This window comes from Lynx rufus, unplaced genomic scaffold (assembly GCF_022079265.1).
Source record: "Lynx rufus isolate CCGP_SWC_20201006 ecotype Redwood Valley unplaced genomic scaffold, mLynRuf1.p SCAF_8, whole genome shotgun sequence".
NCBI lineage: Eukaryota > Metazoa > Chordata > Mammalia > Carnivora > Felidae > Lynx > Lynx rufus.
The window spans coordinates 121,710,109-121,732,270 of NW_025814896.1; the positions used below are offsets into that span (position 1 = coordinate 121,710,109).

The window sequence follows — 22,162 nt, forward strand, 5'->3', positions numbered from 1 at the left end:
ACAATTTTAGATCACCTATAATCATACCACTTAGAGGTAATCAATATTAACATTGTGGTGTATTATGTTCCCCTCTAGTTTCTTCCCTGCTTATTTTTAGCACAGCTGAATTGGTATAAGTAACGATACCAAGAATAATTTTCTCTACAGACATAATTGTTTTCCAATACCTGCTTTAATAAACCACAGGTCACCGTCTTAAAGGAAAGCATACTATCATCTTTGCCTGGAATAACCCCAGGCTTACCGTATATAGCCTCTTCTATCTAGGAGAAGAAACATTATCCAGGCTGTGTACTGAGAAAATGCTACTCATTGGACTTTCTCTACCATAGTCTTATGTTTTTGAAACAGCAATGCAAGGAAAGGAAATGCAGGCATAAATGAACCTATGTTTTCCTAAAATGTTAACAGAAGTAGTTATTGCATATGTTTTGATACAGAAAGTTCTTTTCTCTTAAAAGTTCCTTACTAGAAAGACTAAAAATAAAAAGCTTTTTTTTTTTTTTTTTTAAATTTTTTTTCAACGTTTATTTATTTTTGGGACAGAGAGAGACAGAGCATGAACGGGGGAGGGGCAGAGAGAGAGGGAGACACAGAATCGGAAACAGGCTCCAGGCTCTGAGCCATCAGCCCAGAGCCCGACGCGGGGCTCGAACTCCCGGACCGCGAGATCGTGACCTGGCTGAAGTCGGACGCTTAACCGACTGCGCCACCCAGGCGCCCCATCTTTTAATCTTAAAAAGCTTTTTAGGGGCGCCTGGGTGGCGCAGTCGGTTAAGCGTCCGACTTCAGCCAGGTCACGATCTCGCGGTCCGGGAGTTCGAGCCCCGCGTCGGGCTCTGGGCTGATGGCTCAGAGCCTGGAGCCTGTTTCCGATTCTGTGTCTCCCTCTCTCTCTGCCCCTCCCCCGTTCATGCTCTGTCTCTCTCTGTCCCAAAAAAAATAAATAAACATTGGAAAAAAAAAAATTTAAAAAAGATGAAAAGATCATGAGAGGTATAATAGCTATATTTTTATGTAGGTTTGATATAGGGTTGTAATATGGAGGATAAACACAGCTTCATTCTTGCACATCAGTCTTAAACAATCCTAAAGAACACTGGAGGTTCAAAATTGAGTATCTTCTTGAGTAACTCCTTGAAATCCCACCTTCCTGATTTGCTTTAAAGATTGACCCAACAATATGACGAGCATGGCTTTCCACAAATTTTATTTGTGATCTCTGCATTAATTATTGACAGAGCCCCAAGAGGTGTTCATTGTGCACAGTACCATTTTAAGTACTGACTTGATTCCTAGGAGAACTCTGGAAGGGTCTTTTTAGTTTATAAATATTATTTGTGTGAAGTATCCAGAGAACTCTTGAGTCCAGAAGACCTCCTAATAGACTTCTCTAACAGACTTCTGCAAGTAGTGTTCTCAGCGCCATTTTGATATGCATATTGAGCCTTCCAGTTGTTTAATACTGACCTGGAAGGCCAGTGCAGAATTCAGGGGTCCCCAAGACCACCCTGACTTCTGACACCAGCTGGAAGTTTGGAGGTCCCCAAGACCACTCTCAAGTTCAGTAATTAACTAGAAAGACTCATGAGACACTGAGAGCTATTCTTCTCATAGTTACAGTTTGTTACAGCAAAGTAATTTAGATTATAATTAGACAAGGAAAGAGATGTATGGGGCTGAGTTCAGGAGGGTTCCAAAAACAGAGGTTTCATTGTCCTCTCCCAGTGGAGTCATGGACAGCATTGACTCCTGGCAACAATAAACATCAAGTATTGCCAAGCACAGAAGCTCATTTGAGCCTTGGTGTCCAGAGTTTTTACATCATAGACATGGTTCTGCACTTATGGCTAAACTTAGTCTCCAATCCTTTTAGAGGTTGAGTTCATACTGTATCACCCAGAGCGCCCCCCATAAGTCACATTGTTAGACTGTCTGGCATGGTCAAGGCCCAGAGGAAATAAGACACTTATCAGTCAGGACATACCACAGGTTTAGAGATTACCTCCCAGGAGCCAAAGGTAGAGTCCAGACCTCTCTTGGGACAAGGGTAAATTCTTTACTGCACAGCCATTTTTAGTTTATGTCTCAGTAATTATTTTTGATCCCATCTTTCATATTCCTTTTGCTAATTTTATAGGCCAGAGGAAAAAAGCGACAGAAAGGATGGTTTCCTGCCAGCCATGTTAAACTTTTGGGTCCAAGTAGTGAAAGAACTACACCTGCCTTTCATCCTGGTATGGAAGTGAATTAACTTGTATTTCATCTTACAGAAGTTTTGTTGAAATTCAGCCACTTCTTAGATTAGCATATGCTTTGAAAAATATTAAAAATTGGTTCTTTTTCTAACTCTGTCTGAAAGTAATGTTACAATGAGAACTTCCTTTCTAAAAAGATCTGTATACAAACAGCCAACTGTTTAAGTGATACTTGAACCACTTCATTCCTTGAAATTTTTCAAAGTGGAATTGCTATGCTATTATACTTAAAGTGAAGCAGTTGGGGTACTGGGGTGTCTCAGTTGGTTAAGTGTCCAGCTCTTGATTTCGGCTCAGGTCGTGATGTCACGGTTGCCAGATCAAGCCTTGTGCAGGCTTCAGGCTAGGCAAGGAGCCTGCTTGGGTGGGATTCTTTCTCCCTCTACCACTCCTCCACTTGCACTCTCTCTTTCTCACTCTCTGCAAAAAAAGGCAACTATTTAAAGTGAAGCAGTTCACTTGGATTAACCGTAGTTGGGAGATTCTTGTTTTATAAAATAGGAAAATGGAGGAAGGAGGGTGAAGCAGAGCAGCTCAAGGAAAATTTTACCCTAATTTTAACATTTAATAGTAGAGTCATTTAAGTTCTAGGCGAGTTATAACATGTGATCTTTGTATTAATAATTAATTTACTTTATTATTTGGTTCTTTTTCTCGTAGTATGTCAGGTGATTGCTATGTATGACTATGTAGCAAATAACGAGGATGAGCTGAATTTCTCCAAGGGACAACTTATCAATGTTTTGAACAAAGATGATCCTGACTGGTGGCAAGGAGAAATCAACGGGCTGACTGGTCTTTTTCCTTCAAACTATGTTAAGATGACAACAGACTCCGATCCAAGTCAACAGTGTGAGTAATATCCAACTATTTGCCCCTCAACTAGTGCAAAAGCTTTAATAGACACAGCACTGTACTCATTCTGTCCTGGAGCATATCTTAAACTCAGCACTCTTAGCAAGCGAATATTAGTGACTAAAGCAATAAAATGCAAAAGAAAATTTTTTACAAAATCAAAAATTATACTGCTTTATTTTATACTTTTTTCTTAGCTTTAGACCTTACTGTTAGACTTCATCTGAAAAAATTTGTAAGTCTTTAACAGGTTCTTGGGTGTAAGCAGTCTATGCTTCAACTTCCCATTACCACCATCCTTTTTTAGCCTCTAACAATCTTTTCCTGCTTAATAAAGAGTATCTAGTAATTACTGTACTCACCTATTCAAATTACCCTTTTAGTGTACAGGTGCTATTAATCTTTGCAACCTTCTCATTTATTACTCACATATTTACAGATCATCCAGATTAGGAGAAAATTAAAAACCGGTTTAAACTGTGCGCAAAACTCTGTTAGGTGATTTTTTTAAAAAGATACCTGATGCCATAAGAGACATATGAATCAAGATCTCTTTCACTATTTTTAGAACAAGGATCCAGATCTCAGTGTGAAATTTGGTATTATATATAAAACTATCTCTTCGTAGTTACCTAGCCTTACTTACATTTGACAATAAAAATGCATTCATAATAGAGAATAAACAGCACTTGGAAATACTTTTTACCTTTGTAAAATGTCACTTTTTCCCACCCTTTTGATTTTTGGTTTCTTTTTTTTTTTTTTTTTTACAAGATACATCATGATTTATATTTTTATCATTCTTGTGAAATTATCTAAAATATTTAGCCTTTCATTTTAATTGAGTTTTGGGAACATATAAATGGTAACTCGGTCAAAGCTAGAGATACACTCGTGATTCAGTGCGAGTATTAAGAATTTTTACTGTATCTATAATTTTGAAATATTAGTGCACTGTTTATACTTTAGGGCTTATAGTTCTAAAGATAGTTTTGATCCTGGGAGATTTTCATTTAGATAAAGCAACTAAATTTCCTAATTTGAATATGGGAACAGTTCAGTTTTTTATGATTTGAACATCCCCCCCAAAACTGGGGCTACCTAAGTGAATGACCGGTTTTAAGCTCCGCTGATGGTCTGGCAGCTTTCGGTGCTATAGCCAGTTCATCTAATTAATTAGACATAGCTGAGGGCCTTCCCTGGCCCTGAGAGAGGAAGCTGCCTTTCATGTGGACCAGGGCTGGAAGCTCTTTGGCTAGTGATTCTTGGAGGCATTCCAGTTCTCCAGGATGTTTGGCTGTTACAGCACCTAGGATGTAAAGTGGTCGTTCTCCAGATGCGTTGTTGTTGTTTATCTTGTTTTCCAGTGGCAGAACGCTTCTTCCAATTAAGTCTTAGGTAGTCAGGAATATAAAGAACAGATAAAAGCTGTTCTAGAGGAAGAACAGCCAGGAGTATATGAGTCCGTGAAGATTGGTTAAATTTTAGATTACCATTTGCAAGTTTCTTGGGCCTTTATAATTATTATTTTCATTTTGTAATGCAATTAGGATGTTTTTTAAAGTTTGAGAATTTTAATAGTTCAAATTTGTTTAGTTGATGTTGCATGTTACTAGTCAAATTTTTTCTCACCCACTTAATTTGCTTTATGTTCATTTTATTCCTCATTTTTCTTTTTATAGGACCCAATGTTGTCTTCCAGTGTGAAAGCACCCCAGAGACCCACTATCCAAGTTTGACTCTAGCGTGGAGGCAGGGCAGGCAGCCCTGATCAAATATCTCCTACACAATTCATTAACTTCGTTTGAATGTTAGAGCCACTTGTGATTATTTCTTTGTGTTTCTAATTTACAGTTAAAATTTATTTGTAACAAGTTAAAGGATAGTGGGTCTTTGTGTGGCTTTCCCTGCTGTTCACTCTGGCATCTTTTAGCATTTTTCTTCTTTTTTTAATTTGGTAATTGTAGGTCATTAGCATGCATATTGAGTTTGCCCGTACATGGTGGGAGTTCAAACACACAAAGACCCACTATTTGCACAGACTATTCTCACTGGTTTGGAATGGGCCGCCATGCTTTTCTAATGTTACCGCAACATGTATATTCATTACAATTCAGATAAAACTTGCTTATGTTTTGCTCTTATGTTTGATCTAATCCTAATCACAGTGAGCTCTTAACTGGTTCAGTACGTGATTTGCTCCCAAATATGCACTGTTTGCTCTGTTCCTTTCTAGTGTGCCATCATGAGTACCAATATTTAAATTCGTTTAAAGGCCAATAACTGGAAATAACCTTTTCTCTATTTTCTGTGTATTTCGGGGTGGGAGCAGTAACACACTGGGGAAGCTTTCTCAGAAAAGAGGAAAGCACCCTGCTCCAGCAGTATATGCAAAGTAGGCTGGGTTTCTTCTGTCTCGGCTGCCCACAAACGAGTACTGCACTGTGGGAGTTCCCTTAGGGTCTGTGAGCTCTGGGCTAATCAAGATAGTGCATCATGTGCTATAGCAGTCAGTTGTCACTTCTTTCTTGGTGACCTAAAAATGGATTCTTTTTGAGGAATGAAAGGCTCCCATCATTGACAGTTGAGACAGGAAAACCTTCCCTTGCTTAACGTTTGTACTACATTCTAAAGTCAGAATTCATGTTATCTATTTTAATTAGGTGACTGCCTGTTTCAGGTCACAAAAGGACACTGGTTGACGTTCTTCTTAATGTGTTTAGTAAAAATCATAAGGAATCCTTGAAGAGTTTAAATGCCCCTGATGCGGGCCTGTAGGCTCTATCTAGTCAGGAATGAGTTCAAGCAAAAGAATGATGTGTGAGAGCTGGCATTCTTCTCTGTCCATGAAGATGCTTTGAGGCTGGAAGATTGATTTTACCATCCAGAATTCTCTGGCTAATATCTTGTCTTCAGACACATCGGCTACTTCGGCATAGGATTTTACTTGTTTTCCTTGAATGGAAAACACTTTAAAGATAATAAACATTATTATAAACAAGTAAATTGGAGAGTACTTAGCTGAAACAAAAAGGATTGTTAGTAGGCAGTATTAAACTATGTTTGAAAATCAATGAGACGTTTATGCAACTTAAAATGTTTACAAACTGCAGTGCAATCTACTGTTTATGAATGTCAGAGTATTATCAGGAAAAGTGTACATACAATCATAGAATCTTATTTCCTCACAGAGTTCTTTAAGAAGAGTGAAGTGTGTTTTTATATCTCTGAGTTTCAGTTAGAGGCATATTTTGTGCAATATTTATGTTAATGTGCCTATACATTGTGAATGAATAATTTCAGTCATTGCCTAAATCATAACTTTTTTTTTTTTTTGAGAAAGAATCAGTACTCTAGTTAGAACTTTACAAAGTTCAAATGTCTGTGTTTCAAAATGCTTATTAACATTACAGGGATGTATGATGATGTGTATGTGTGCTCCCTGGGGCAGGGATTTCTAGTTATTAGACCACCTCAATTTTTAGCATTTGGCATCATCATGATAACTTTTATAAAATATGACATTAATAGGAAAGCAATAATAACACTTTACAAAGTGGAATAACAGATTTGCCCGCAGTCACTAAAGGAGACAGCGCAAAGACTGAGTCCTTGTGAACTCACCTGATCTTCCAAATTGTATGGATTACTTGGTCTCACCTTGTATTTTCTGAACTCTCCGCTTTTGCACTCTTTGGGCGGGTTCGGGTTAAGTACAGTTACTTTAAATCTATTTTAAAACCTGGGGTTGGAAATCAGACCTGTTAATTAGCTGCATAGTTTGGTATAATATTTTCTCTTTATAATTTTGAATTTGGGCTTATCTAATACACTGGTAAATTATTTCAAAGGTATTTTTACAGCTCAAATTGTTTCACTGTAACACTGATAAATATAAGTGACTAAGAATGACATTCAGGTGGAGCTTAGCATCTGTAATCAATCCGAAAATAATGTATTTGTCAGGTACCCAGGAGCTAAATCAAATCACATAATGGCATATTTAAGCTGAATTGTTGGTCTGGAAAATAAAATTACTGTATTTACTGAAATACTACTCTTCGTGTAGGTATTTTGCCATATATTTGAGAGAAAGCTAAAAGTAAAGGAAATTGTATGACATGTAATAGTCCTTCTTAAAAACGCATGCAGTCATTCCTTTGTAGTACCTCATATTCAGCCAAGTACTTGCTCTCTCCCTCATTCAGTATGGGAGGGCAGCTTTCAGTTTGCTTAGAAAGCAACGGTAGAAGGAAAGAGCTTATCAGGAACACAGAATCTTAAAATGGAATAAATCTGAACCCCATGGGAAGTAAAGAATCAAAATACCTATTTATTTTTAAAAATACCTATTTATTTAAAGATTATAGTATGTGATAATCATTTTTAAAGTATGTGATTAAATCTCATAGGTTTTCCAGCAATGAAAAAATCAGTTGTAAAACCAAAGCTGATTTTTTAGAAAACTTGAAAATTTAAGTCAGTCCTACCCATTGCATAGGTTCCTCTAAAACTTTATCTTAAAGAGTCATTTTACAATAATACAACTATTAAAAAATGTAACTGCTGTTTTATTATTTTAAAATACAATAAGAAATACTAATAGTTTAAAAGAAAGTGGGGGAAGGAAAAGTAGAGAAAGAAATGCCAATTCCAGTCCAAAGCTTTATTTGCCAAGTTTTCTTAGAATACATTTTACCAAGTTATAAACTCTTGTAAATAGAATCTATAATGGAAATACTGAGAGACTTTGCCTAAAGTGGCATTATTGGATGCTGCTGTGATGCTACTGTAATAAGTTATTAAATTGTTGCAAAGTGCTGTTTTTGCCTTAAATTTTTATTTTGTGTGTCTTGAAACTATAGTATTAAAGGTCTTGAGATTGTGCAGATGCTGGGCACGCTTGGCATGAGGTAATCTGTTTTTATTTTTACAAAGTTGTAATATAACTATGCAAGTGTGTTTATTAAAATGACACAAACTACATTACTTGTATTGTGTATTTCTTTTGAAGCATCCTTTAAAACTTATTTTTAAGTATTTGTATGTAGTCGTGATTGAATTTCTTTGGAATTTCTCTTTTTCCTTAACATGGTCTCTGGGTACAGGCCAGTGAATTGTTTTATATCACAAGGGGCAAAAGAAATTTTAAATCGTCAAGCTTGAGATAGTTTGATCCAAAATAATCATATGTATCTCAAAAGCAAAAGACATTTTGATTTGAAAGTAAAAGACAATATCTAGGATAAATGGATAATGTTATTATTTACAATTTTTGCTCCACAACCTTTTTCTGAAAACATTGGAGGGAACTTACAAGTTGATACTCTTTGCAAACGTAGAATTAAACATTCTTAGTACAAAGTAACTTTAGTGAATGCTTGGAGGCACCAGAGTTAAGTAGAAGTTTACACTTAAGTAATCAAGTTGGTGCTTTCACCTTGAGTGCAACATATGGATCAAAATCCAACCCATCCATGAATATCTGGCATAAACAACCTCTTTCCAGAAAACGTTTCCTCGTCTCTGGAAAATCATTCAACTAACTTAGCATTTGCATAAGGCCAAGCAAAGGACTAACTTCTGAGAATATGAAAAAGAGTGTCAGTCCTTGGCTCAGGTAGTGTGTAGCTCTGTGAGGGGATCAGGCACATACGCAGATCATTCTAGAACAACATGCTAAGCACAGTGATAGGTATTTACTGGACACCAAGAGAGTACAGAGGAGGAGTACCTAATTCAACCATAGATTGGTGAATTAGAGGAGACCTCCCGGAGGTGGCAACTGTGAGACCCATAAGGTAAATAGGAGTAAGGCAGATGGGGGGTGGGGTGGGGTGGGATGGTGGAGAGTATGACAAAGACAAGAAACAGCGGAGGAGGGGAGGGGACTCTATAAGCTGGAGTGGAAGTGCAAAGCCAGGAACAGTGAAACTCGGGGCTTGAGAGGCAGGCCAGGGGCTGAATCAGAGATTCTCTAGCTTGAATCAGAGATTCGTTGGGATCACCTGGGAAACTTTAAAAAACTATTGATGCCTGAGTCCTGATTTAAATGGTCTAAAGCATGGCCTGCGTGTGGGGATTTTTCAGAGCTTCCCAGATGATTCTGATACGTTGCCAAGGTGGGGGAAGTGTGACGAAACAGAGCTCAGAACCGTTTCTGAAGGAACATTGGCAGGAGTTGGGAACTGATTGGATGTGTAGGCAGGTGGAAGTGTCAGTTTGATTCCCAGATTTTATCTTGGTGACAGGCAGAATAGTGGTGCCACCGGCTACAGTAAGGAGTCACAGTTGGGGAAAGGAGGAGTTTGGTTTTGACTGCAAAGCACCAGTGGGGCACCCGGGTGGTCAGACAGGGTTGAGACCCACAGCAGCAGGATGTCAGCCGGTGGGGTGAAGGCAGATGGATGGTGCTGCGCCCATGAAAGTAAATGAGATGACTCGGGGAGAGTGAGTTCATGCCGGCCCTTTGAGGGTGTCAACAGTTAAGGGTGGGGTAGCGAAGGGACCTGTGGAGGCAGGGAACAGGTTCTATAGGAGAATAGTGAACAAAGCTCTGGCTGCACAACCATTGCCCATACCGGTAAAAAGAAAAGACGAAAAGTGCCCTTCATTGAGTACTTACTGATCTGGGTCCTTTTCTGAGGTTCCCTAATGTTTCACCTCATTATTATTTTCTTTTCACAGATACGGCCATTAAAGCACAAGCTAAATAACTTGTCCAAGGTCACAGAGCCAGTAAGTGGGAGGGTTGGGTTCAAACCCACATGGTCTGGCTCCAGAGCCCATGCTCTTAAACCTCCCCTAGCGTGTGGTCACGGCCACCCTGTTAGTAGCAGTGAAGTTCCTGCACCACAGTCATCACTGGAACCAGTGAAAAGAAAAGAGAAGACAGAGGCCGCCTTGTGTTTTCTCTCTGTAGAAGGTACACACGGAGAAGAGGCCAGGAGGCAAAGACTGAATGTGATAAACAAGGACAGGAATCTTTAAGAATAGTGTCTAGAAAGATAAAGCTGGACGTAATCACTTCTTTTGGTAACAGCTTTGTTGAGATTCAAATCACATAGCATACAATTCACCCACTTAAAGTGTACAGCCGAATGGTTTTTAGTTTATTCAGTGTTGTGTGACCGGCACCCAGGATGGTTAACTCCAGAACATTGCATCACTCCCAAAAGAAGTCCTGTGCCCTTCAGCTGTTGTCCTCCTATCTCGCTATACCACCGCCGCGGGGAGCCGTAGGCAGCCACTGACAACCTCCTTGCTGTCTCCATGCGTATGTTTGCCCGTTCTGGACATATATAAATGGAATCATAAAACGTGTGGTTGGCTTGTTTTACTTAGCATGATGTTTTCGAGGTACATCCATGTTGTCTGTGTGTCAGTACCTCATTCCTTTTTATGACAAAGGCGTGTTCCGTTGTATTGGGCGCCACGCTGTTTATCCGTTCTTTAGTTGGTGGACGTTGGGTTGTTTCTACTTTTTAGCTGTTAAGAACAAGCTGCTGTGCATGTTTGTGTACAAGTTTTGGGGCAGACATGTCTTGTCACATGTCTGTGTCAAACGGTAATTCTGTGTTTAACTTTTTGAGGAACTGCCAGACTGGTTTCCAAAGTAGCTGCACCGTTTTATTCCCACCAGCAGTGCACGAAGTTTCTGTTTCTCCATGTCCTTCCCAACACTGGTTATTATCTGACTTTTTACTATGGCATCCCTCTGGGTGTGGAGCGACAGACATCTCTCTGTGGTTTTGCTTGACATCTCCTCAGTGACTAATGATGTTGAGCATCTTGTCATGTGTTTCTTGGCCATTTGCAGATCTTCGTTAGAGAAATGTGTGTTTAGATCCTTTGCCTCTCGTTTGAGTCATTTGTCTTCATGCTTTAAACTTTGTTTTAAACAAGAACAACAAATTATGAAACACCCTTGAGAGAGATGTCTCAATGTTGTTGTCAGAAGGCAGAATCACTTAGTCAAGGAAAAAAAGCAGAGAGAGCGATGGAGTGAATGTGGGGGGAGTGCATTGGGAGGGTTGCTTTGAATCCCTGGCTCTTCCCACTCACTTGCTGAACCTTAGCCTCGCCCCTATAATGATGATAATACCTACATTGCAGATGAGACTCAGGGATTTCTGAAGTGCTAGGTCACTGTCTAACACGTACTAAGTGCTTGCTTTGTGCTGAGCAGTGGACTGAGTACTTCGGGTACGTGTCTGGGTTAGTCAGTGCTGGAAGTTAGAACTCGAGTCCCAGTCTGACTCCAAAGCTCGTGCTCCTAGCCTCTGCCCACACACCTTTCCATTAACTGAGAGCTGCTGTTACTCCAGATCATAAAAGCAGAACAACCATCACTTAATCCCAAGATTCAGGTGAGAAGAATGTAAGGAGAATTAGCTGTTTTCAGTACCTCCAGGCCGGTCAGGTTACATTTAAAGTATTAGAAGGACCTGCTACTGGGATCCCTGGGCCCCCAGCGGTCATATGATAATCTCCATGAAGTTAGGCAGGGCTACAGAGTGCGTGTGTCCTACACTGAGCACAGTGGGGCGGAGTGACCAGTTATGGAGTCACAAACAGTTTGAAAGTATGGGCTGTGTGGTCATACCAGTGGGGAAAATTAGGAGTACAGCAAGCTGTTCAGTAACCATGAGAAAAAAAATACACGTGTGCATGAAACCCCCCCCCCCAGGACAGTGGTGGTGTGGTAGCAGATGTATGACGTGAAGGGCTCAAGTGTCTGGAACAGTCAACATGAAATTGGCTATTGGACACAGCTACTCATTGCATATGTGACAGAGGAGAAGGTATGTAGGGACCCGTCGTCACTTAGACACAAAAATGAGTCAAAGGAGAGTGAGAACTCTATTGGCATTTCCAGAGAAGTGCATTTGCGCCATTTGGCATTCAGAATACTTAACCTAAACCCCCTTTTTTCCTCTAGAATTCAGTCCAGCAAGCATGAGACCAGGTCAAGTTTATACACCCTGTCATCCATGTTTTGTCTCAAGGCGGATTGCAGTGTAAGCACCATATAAAATGGCCTGGCATTTCAAAGTGTAAGACTTGAGCCAAGATGTAGGGGTTTAGTAGCTCTGAATTCTGTACTGTCTCTTCACCACCAACCTTTAGATTCTGTATATACAGTAGGGTTCAAAGTTGTATCAGTTCTTCAGAGGATTGATCAGAGGTGGTAAATCATCACACACATGTGCGTAATAATTATTTTGATTGTTAGGATTACACGCTATGTGTTCAGCGAACATGAAAAAACTTTCTCTTCATAATGTTCTGTATCTGGATGGCACGTTAATTCTCTCAGTTGAGTCAGCGATAGGACTCTGGCAGTCTAGAAGGTGTTGCAAGTATCAGCCTGAAAGAACTACTCTCTGAGGCCGAGTCTCGGAGGGCCCTCTGTCTACTGTTAGGAGGTCTTTGCTCTCTTCTTCTTTTTTTTTTAATGTTTGTTTATTTTTGAGAGAGAAGGAGACAGAGCTCAAGCAGGGGAGGGACAGAGAAAGAGGGAGACACAGAATCTGAAGCAGGCTCCAGGCTCTGCACTGTCATCACAGAGCCCAACAGGGGGCTCAAACCCACAAACCGTGAGATCATGACCTGAGCCAAAGTTGGACACTTAACTGACTGAGCCACCCAGGTGCCCCAGGAGGTCTCTACTTTCTTTTAGGCTTATGACCTATCACTGTAGATTCAAAAATAAAAATACAACCAACAACATTTTTCTTTCTCCACTTGCATTTATCAACAGAGTTGCTTTGGGAAGTTCTGGAATACTTCCATTTTCTGATAACCAAATCTTTTGCTTTCTGACGGTGTGCAGCATCAGAATACAGTATTAACTTCTTCCCTTTTCATGCTTAAACAGGCAACCTAACTCCTGGTGACAAAGAATTGATAGGCATCAAAGAGACACAGAGTTTTAAAAATTGTTCAACAATCTTTAAATTTCTGGAAACAAAATCACAAATATCTGTGGCTTCCAAGTGGGACCATACTACCTGTTACACAGTTCGTATTCAATAAATAGTTGCCAAGTGCATAAAATGCTGTTCTTGTACAAAATAAGATATTCGATGATTTTCTAGTGCTCTGACAAAACTTCTGCATTAAAGGCAGCCTTCAGAAAATGCACACAGCTTAGTTATCTGGATTTACTGCTAAAAATTGTCTTTTCACTGAGCGTCAACACAGTGAGACTGAAAACCATTATGTCAACCCTGGCTGCTGCTTCGGGCACAGAGAATAGCGTTGTTCAGTGACATCGCTCTTCTCACAATGGGCAAGGACTTTTCTGGGACTTTATGACATAATCCGAACAAGCTCTCTTTGTATGAGTCGTCACAGACCATCTTTTGTCCTTCACCTTTTGGAGTCTTCGCGTCGCTCCCTCCTCTCCTCTCAGGCGTCTCTCATTTGCTTCTTGATCTTGTTTGCACTGTAATCTGCAATGGCCTCCCAACTCTGTGGGACACAGTTTATGTGACTGTTATTCGTTATGCATAATTTGGCTGTCAGTCTCCGTGTCCTCTCACAAGTGGGGGGGGGGGGGGTCTTGTGGCCCTGAGGACTTTGACCTGATAGTAGCGTGGTCTCTCATTTTTCTCATTTTCCCACCCTTCCTGTCTTCTAGGAAGAACTTACCAGGAAATTTTCATCATTCTCTCCGGCCACCTGTAGTTAATATGATGTACTGTCTCCTGCAGCTCACAGTTTATCTTCGTATCACATTCTATAAATGCTTGCTGAAGACCTACTATGTGTCAGCCACTAGGGATATAGCAGATGATAAAATAGGCAAAAATTCCTCCCCTCTTGGAGCTGACATTTAAGTAGGGCAGGACAGAAAACAAAATGAATAAATATGCCGTACCTTAGAAAAATAAAGCAAGTTAGGGAAAGGGAGTGAGTGAAGGGTTGGTGGAAAGAGGATGGAGCTGGACGGATTTCAAACAAGCTTCTCAGAGAAAGCCTCTCTGAAATGATGTCATGTGAGCAAAGACTTAAAGGACATGAGAGATATCTGGAGAGAGTCATGTAAATAGCTGGAAGACCATTCTAGGCAGAGGGAACAGCACATGCCAGGGCCCCAATCAGGAACATGACGGTAATGCTTGAGGCCGGGGTGGCTGGAACAGAGGGAGAAGCAAAAGAGGCAGTGAGGACAGAGGGGACTGGGGAAATGGGGGAGACTACTTAAGTTCTTGGAGGCTGTTTGTAAGAACTTTGGCTTTGGCTGGGAGTGACAAGAACCCATCAAGGAGTTCTAATCAAAGGAAGGACATGATCCGATGTGCTTTAACAGAATAGCTCTAGCTTGCTAGATTAAAGCAGGGGTTGGGGCAGGGAAGGGCTCAGAACCAAGGAGACATATTAGGAGGCTAGATCAGTAATCCGGGTGAACAATGACGGCGCGATCAGAATGATAGTAGTGAACATAGTGAGAAGTGTCAGACTGTGGGTATATTCTGAAGATAGATTCAACAGATAGAATTGAATGTAGGGGTGTGAGAAAAAGAAAAATATCAAGGATATCCCCAAAGATCTTGGCCCAGGCAAGCAGAGAGATGGAATCACCATTAAGTGAAGGCACATGATGAGAGAGGAAGGGTAGGAGAGACTATTAGGAGTTTGGTTTTGGATATGTTACTTTCACCCACCCTTAAGATAGGTAAGTGGAGATCCTGGGTAGGCAGTAGAACACAGTGAGATCCAGAGGATATATTCAGCCTGGAGTGTGCATTTGGGAGTATATCAGTGCATAGATGATACTTAAAGCCACAAGACTCGGTGGCACCACCAACGCTGTGAGTATGTGGAGAAGAGTTCTACGGCAGAGTCTTTGGGTTTCAACATTAATTAAGTCTGTGGGTTGAGGAGGAGCTAGGAAAGGAGAGGAGGCGACTGCCAGTGCGGTAGGAGGACATGAGGTGAGGTGGTGACCTAGAAGCCAAGTAAAGGAGGATTTTAAAGAGGAGGGAGTGATCCACTGTCACAAATGCTTGTGATAGGTCAAGCAAATTGAGGTGGAAGGAGGAAGGTACATGGAGCTTTTAGGAACCTCTTCTTTAAACTACAACATTTAAAAGTTATTTTTTTATTATGTTTATTTTGAGAGAGAGAGACAGTGAGCAGGGGAGGGGCAGAGAGAGAGGGAGACAGAATCTGAAGCAGGCTCCAGGCTCTGAGCTGTCAGCACAGAGCCCGATGTGGGGCTTGAACCCACAAGCCTTGAGATCATGACCTGAGCTGAAGTCGGTCACTTAACCGACTGAGCCACCCAGGTGCCTCTTGAAAATAATTTTAATGTTTGATTTTCCGGGTATATTCAGGAAATTTTTTTACACAGTAGTTTTTGTTGAAAAAAGTGTTGTTGCTTTGTAGATATGTTCATTATATTAAACCTGTTAATAGTGTTCAAATCTTTCATATTTACTCATTTTCATTGAGAGAGATATTACAGTTGACTACTTTGATTATAGATCTTTCAGATCTTTATTTTTCCTTCCTTCCTTCCTTCCTTCCTTCCTTCCTTCCTTCCTTCCTTCCAGAGGCAATTTTGTCAGTTTTTAATTTTACCTTTTGAGGCTCTCCAGTTAGTTGCAAATAAGATCAAAATTATTGTATCATCCTAAATGTTTATAACGTTTACATAGATCCTTGAAAGCCTATCTTGTCTGTTGCTAATCAAACCACCTCAGCTGCTTTTTAATATTTTGTAAATGTGTAGCGTTTTCCAACCTTTACTTCTTTTTTTTTTTTAATATTTATCTATTTTTGAGAGAGAGAGCATGAGTGGAGGAGGGGCAGAGAGAGAGGAAGACATAGAATCCAAAGCAGGCTCCAAGCTCTGAGCTGTCAGAACAGAGCCTGACACGGAGCTCGAACTCACGAACCGCGAGATCATGACCTGAGCCGGAGTTGGACACTTAACCAACTGAGCCACCCAGGCGCCCCTGCAGACTTAACTTACTTCACTTAGCACTATACCCTCTAGATCCATCCATGTTGTTGCAGATGGCAAGATTTCATTCTTTTTTATGGCTAATATTCCATTGTACATATATACCACATCTTCTTTTTTTTTTTTTTTAACGTTTTTTATTTATTTTTGGGACAGAGAGAGACAGAGCATGAATGGGGGAGGGGCAGAGAGAGAGGGAGACACAGAATCGGAAACAGGCTCCAGGCTCCGAGCCATCAGCCCAGAGCCCGACGCGGGGCTCGAACTCACGGACCGCAAGATCGTGACCTGGCTGATGTCGGTCGCTTAACCGACTGCGCCACCCAGGCGCCCCATACCACATCTTCTTTATCCATTCATCAGTCGATTGACACTTGGGTTGCTTCCATAATATGGCTATCATAAATAATGCTGCAGTAAACCATCAGGGTACATTTATCTTTTTGGTTTGGTGTTTCCATATTCTTTGGGTAAATAGTAATGGAATTCCTGGACCATATGGCAATTTTATCTTTAATTTTTTGAGGAACCCCCATACTGTTTCCCACAGTGGCTACACCTGTTGTTTCTTGTGTTTGCTTTCAACCATTTTGACAGGCGTGAGGTGATATGTCATTGTGGTTTTGATTTGCATTTCCCTGATGATGAATGATATTGAGCATCTTTTCATGTGTCTGTTTGCCATCTGGATATCTTCTTTGGACAAATGCCTTTTCAGGTCCTTTGCCCATTTTTTATTAGATTATTTGGGGGGTTTTAGTGTTGAGTTGTGTAAATTCTTTATAAATTTTGGATACTAGCCCTTTATCAGATAGGTCATTTGCAAGTATCTCTTCCCATTCATTAAGTTGTCTTGTTATTTTGTTGATTGTTTCTATTTCTGTGCAGAAGTTTTTTATTTTGATGTGGTCCCAATAGTTTATTTTTGCTTTTGTTACCCTTGCCCCAGGAGACATATCTAGAAAAAAAGTTGCTGTGGCCAATGTCAGACAGATTACTGCCTGTACTCTTCTCTAGGATTTTTATGGATTCAGGTCTCATATTTAGGTCTTCAATCCATTTTGAGTATATTTTTGTGTATGGTATAAGAAAATGGGCCCTTTTCATTCTTTTGCATTAGCTGTACAATTTTCCCAACACCATTTGTTGAAGAAACTGTCTTTTTTCCCATTGAATATTCTTGTCTCCTTTGTCAAAGATAAATTGACCATTTAATCATGGGTTTACTTCTGGGCTGTCTGTTCTGTTCCATTGATCAATGTGTCTGTTTTTGTGCCAGTGCCATACTCTTTTGATTACTACAGATTTGTAGTTTATCTTAAAATGTGGGATTATGATACCTCTGGTTTTGTTCTTTTCAAGATTGCCTTGGCTACTTAGGGTCTTTCGTGGTTCCGTACAAATTTTAGGATATTCTAGTTCTGTGAAAAATGCTGTTGGTATTTTGTTAGGGATTGTATGAAATCTGTGGATTACTTTGAGTAGTAGAGACATTTTAACAATATTTGTCCTCCCAATCCATGAGCATGGAATATATTTCCATTTGTGTCATCTTCTATTTCTTTCATCAGTTTTTTTTTAATTTTTTTTAATGTTTATTTTTGAGAGACAGAGTGTGAGCAGGGGAGGGGCAGAGAGAGGGGGACACAGAAGTCGAAGCCGGCTCCAGGCTCTGAGCTATCAGCACAGAGCCCAACGCGGGGCTCGAACCCACAAACTGTGAGATCATGACCTGAGCCGAAGTCGGATGCTTAACTGACTGAGCCACCCAGATGTCCCTTTCATCAGTGTTTTATAATTTTGAGAGTACAGGTCTTTCACCTCTTTGGTTAAGCTTATTCAAAGAGGGTTTTTTTGAATAAAAAAACTGATGAATGGTATAATTGTAAATGGGATTATTAATTTCTCTTTCTGCTACTTCATTATTAATGTATAGAAATGTAACAGATTTCTGTATATTAATTTTGTATACTGTGAATTCATTTATCAGCTCTAGTAGTTTTTTGGTGGAGTCTTTAGGGTCTGTAAATAGTGAAAGTTGTACTTCTTCCTTATCAATTTGGATGCCTTTTATTTCTTTTTCTCGTCTGATTGCTATGGCTAGGACTTCCAGTACTATATTGGATAAAAGTGGTAAGAGTGGACATCCTTGTGTTGTTCCTGATCTTTGGGGAAGAGTTCTCAGTTTTTCACCATTGAGTATGTTAGCTATGGGTTGATGTGATATATCATATTGATTGATTTGCAAATATTGAACCACCCTTGCATCTCAGGAATAAATCCCACTCAATTTTGGTGAATGATTTTTTTTAATGTATTGTTGGATTTTGTTTGCTGATGTTTTGTTGAAGATTTTTACATTTATGTTTATCAGAGACATTGGCCTATAGTTCTTTTCTTTTGTAGTGTCTGTCCAGTTTTAGTATCAGGGTAATACTGGCCTCAAAAATTAGTTTGGAAGTTTTTTGTCCCCTTCTATTTTATTTTTTTTATTTTTTTAAATGTTTTATTTATTTTTGAGACAGAGACAGAGCATAAGCAGGGAGGGGTAGAGAGAGAGCGAGACACAGAATCCAAAGCAAGCTTCAGGCTCTGAGCTGTCAACAAAGAGCCCAACGTGGGGCTCAAACTCACAAACCGCAAGATCATGACCTGAGCCGAAGTCGGATGCTCAACCGACTGAGCCACCCAGACGCCCCTACTTTTTTTTTTTTTAGTTTATTTATTTATTTTGAGAGAGACAGAGACAGTGCAAGTGGGGGAGGGGTAGAGAGAGGGAGAGAGAATCCCAAGCAGGCTCCATGCTGTCAGAACAGAGCCCAACATGGGGTTTAAACCCATGAATTGTGAGATCATAACCTGAGCCAAAATCAGAAGTCAGATGCTTAACCGACTGAGCCACCAGGCGCCTCTCCCCCTTCAATTTTTTTTTTTTTTTTTTTTTTTTTTTTTTTTAGTAATTTGAGAAGAGGTATAAGTCTTCTTTAAATGTTTGGTAGAATTTACCACCTGTGATGCCATCTGGTCCTGGACTTTTATTTGTTGGAAGAGTTTTTGATTACCAGTTCAATTTCATTGCTGGTAATTGGTCTGTTTAAATGTTCTATTTCTTCCTGATTCATATTTGGGAGGTTATATGTTTCTGGGAATTTAATCCATTTCTTGTAGGTTGTCCAATATGCTGGCACATAATTTTTCATAATATTCTCTTATAATCTTTTGTATTTCTGTGGTGTCAATTGTTATTTCTCCTCTTTCATCTGTGATTTTGAATTCTCTCTTTCTCTCTCTCTCTCTCTTTCTCTCTCTCTCGATGAGTCTGGCTAAAGGTTTATCAATTTTGTTGATCTTTTCAAAGAACTAGCTCCTGGTTTCATTGATCTGTTCTATTAATTTTTAGATTCTATTTCACTTATTTCTGCTCTAATCTTTATTATTTCCTTCCTTCTGCTGGTTTGGGGTTTGTTTGTTCTTTTTTATAGTGCCTGTAGGTGTAAGGTTAGGTTGTTTGAGATTTTTTCCTGCTTCTTAAGGTAGGCCTGTATTGCTATGAACCTCCCTCTTAGAACAGCTTTTTGCTGTACCCCAAAGATTTTTGGACAGTTGTGTTTTTATTTTCATTTGTCTCCATGTACTTTCTTATTTCCTTTTTGATTTCTTGGTTGACCCATTCATTGTTTAGTAGCATATTATTGAACCTCCATATATTTGTGTTTTTTCTGGATTTTTTTCTTGTGGTTTACTTTTTTTTAACAGCTCTTTTTAAAATAAAGTTTATTTATGTATTTATTTTGAGAGATGAAAGAGAGCATGAACAGAGTAGGGGCAGAGAGAAAAGATCCCAGGCAGACTCTGTGCTATCAGCCTGACACAGGGCTTGAACCCACAAACTGTGAGATAATGACCTGAGCTGAAATCAAGAGTTGGACACTTAACCGACTGAGCCACCCAGGCACCCCCTCTTATGGTTGATTTCTAATTTCATAGTATGCAGTCAGAAAAGATGGATGGTGCAACTTCAGTCTTTTTTAATTTGTTCAGAGAACTTGTGTTGTAGCCTAACATGCCATCTATTCTGGAGAATGTTCAGTGTGCATTTGAAAAGAATGTGTAGTCTGCTGTTTTAGGATGGAATGTTCTGAATATATCTGTAAGATCCATTTGGTCCAGCGTGTCATTCAAAGCCATTGTTTCCTTGTTGATTTTGTGTTTGGTTGCTCTATCAATTGATGTAAGTGGAGTGTTAAAGTCCTCTACTATTATTGTGTTACTATTGATTTCTTCCTTTATGTCTGTTATTAGCTGCTCTATGTATTTGAGCACTCTCATTTTGGGTACATAAATGTTTACACTTGTTATATCTTCTTGTTGGATTGTGCCCTTTAAGATTATGTGGTCTTTCTTTGTCTCTTGTTACAGTCTTTGTTTTAAAGTCTATTTCATCTGATATAAGTATTGCTCCCTGCCTTTCTTTTCACTTCCATTTGTATGATAAAAACTTTTACATCCCTTCACTTTCAATATGCATGGTCTTTAGATCTGACGTGAGTCTCACAGGCAACATCTAGATGGGTCTTGATTTTTTTTTTTTTAATTTTATTTAGTTAATATACAGTGCTATATTGGTTTCAGGAGTAGAATTCAGTGATTCATCACTTTACATACATTGTGTTATCCTATGTCTTTTATTGGAGTGTTTAGTCCATTTACATTCAAAGTAATTATTGATAGGTATGTACTTATTGCAGTTTTGCTACTTTTTTATATTTGTTTTATAGTTCTTTATTTCTTTCGTCTCTTGCCCTTCTCTCACAGTTTCCTAGCTTTCTATTCTTGGATTCCTTTCTCTTTATTTTTTGCATATCTGTTACCAGTTTTTTGTTTTTTGGTTACCATTAGGTTTGTATATAACATCTTATACATATAGCAGTCTATATTAAGCTAATGGTCAGTTAAGTTTGAACCCATTCCAAAAGCACTACATTTTTGGGGTGCCTGGGTGGTTCAGCCAGTTGAGCCTCCAACTCTTGACTTTGGCTCAGGTCAGGATCTCATGGTTTGAGTTCAAGCCGCACATTGGGCTCTGCACCAACAGTGTGGAGTCTGCTTGGGTTTCTGTCTCCCTCTCTCTTTGCCCCTCCCCTGCTTGCACTCTATCTCTCTCTCAAAAAACAAATAAAAATAAAAAAAAATCACCACATTTTTACCCCTTTCCTCCCACGTTTTAGGTATATGGTGTCATACTTTACATCCTTTTATTTGGGGAATCCCTTGACTGATTTTTGTTTTTATAGATATACTTAATTTTACTCCTTTTGTGCTTCCTACTTTTCTTCCTCCTGCTTATGGTCTTTCCTTTACACTCAAGAGAGTCCCCTTTAACATTTCTTGTAAGGCGGGTTTAGTAGTCATGAATTCCTTTAACTTTTGTTTGTCTGGGAAACTCTTTATCTCTCCTTCTATTTGAAATGATAGCCTGGCTGGATAGAGTAGTCTTGGTTGCAGGGTTTGGTTTTTTTTCAGCACTTTGAATATGTCATGCCACTCCCTTTGGCCTGCAAAGTTCTTGCTGAAAAATAGGCTGATAGTCTTATGGGGTTTCCTTTGTATGTAACTATTTTCTTTTCTCTTGCTGCTTTCAAATTTTTTAATTTTTAAAAAAAATTTTTCAATGTTTATTTTTGAGAGAGAGAGTGCACAAGTGGGGAAGGAGCAGAGAGTTGGGGGGGGAGGTGCTGGACACAGAATCTGAAGCAGTCTCCAGGCTCTGAGCTGTCAGCACACAGCCTGACATGGGGCTCAAACCCACGAACGATGAGATCATGACCTGAGCCAAAGTCGGATGCTTAACCAACTGACCCACCCAGGTGCCCTATAAAATTCTCTCTTTATCACTGTTTTTTACCATTTTAATTATTATGTCTTGGTGTGGACCTCTTTGAGTTGATTTTGTTGGAGTCTTTCTGCCTCTGGAATCTGGATTTCTGTTTCCTTCCCCAGATTCATGAAGTTTTTAGCTATTATTTCCTCAGATAAATTTTCTGTCCCCTTTTCTCTCTTTTTTCCTCTT

The 22,162-nt window shown here is 39.6% G+C and overlaps 1 protein-coding gene across 12 annotated transcripts in view; it reads left to right on the top strand.

The window, feature by feature from the left end:
- ITSN2 (intersectin 2) overlaps positions 1-22,162 on the top strand; it is a 146,469-nt gene that overhangs the window by 98,523 nt on the left and 25,784 nt on the right. For 11 of the 12 annotated variants that reach the window (XM_047067898.1, XM_047067905.1, XM_047067894.1 and 8 more), the window contains 2 exons: positions 2,144-2,240; positions 2,922-3,113. In XM_047067898.1, coding sequence (XP_046923854.1) covers positions 2,144-2,240; positions 2,922-3,113 — 289 coding nt within the window. Of the gene's footprint in view, positions 1-2,143; positions 2,241-2,921; positions 3,114-4,798; positions 8,103-22,162 lie in introns of those variants that run through there. The other variant, XM_047067904.1, reaches the window with a different exon arrangement.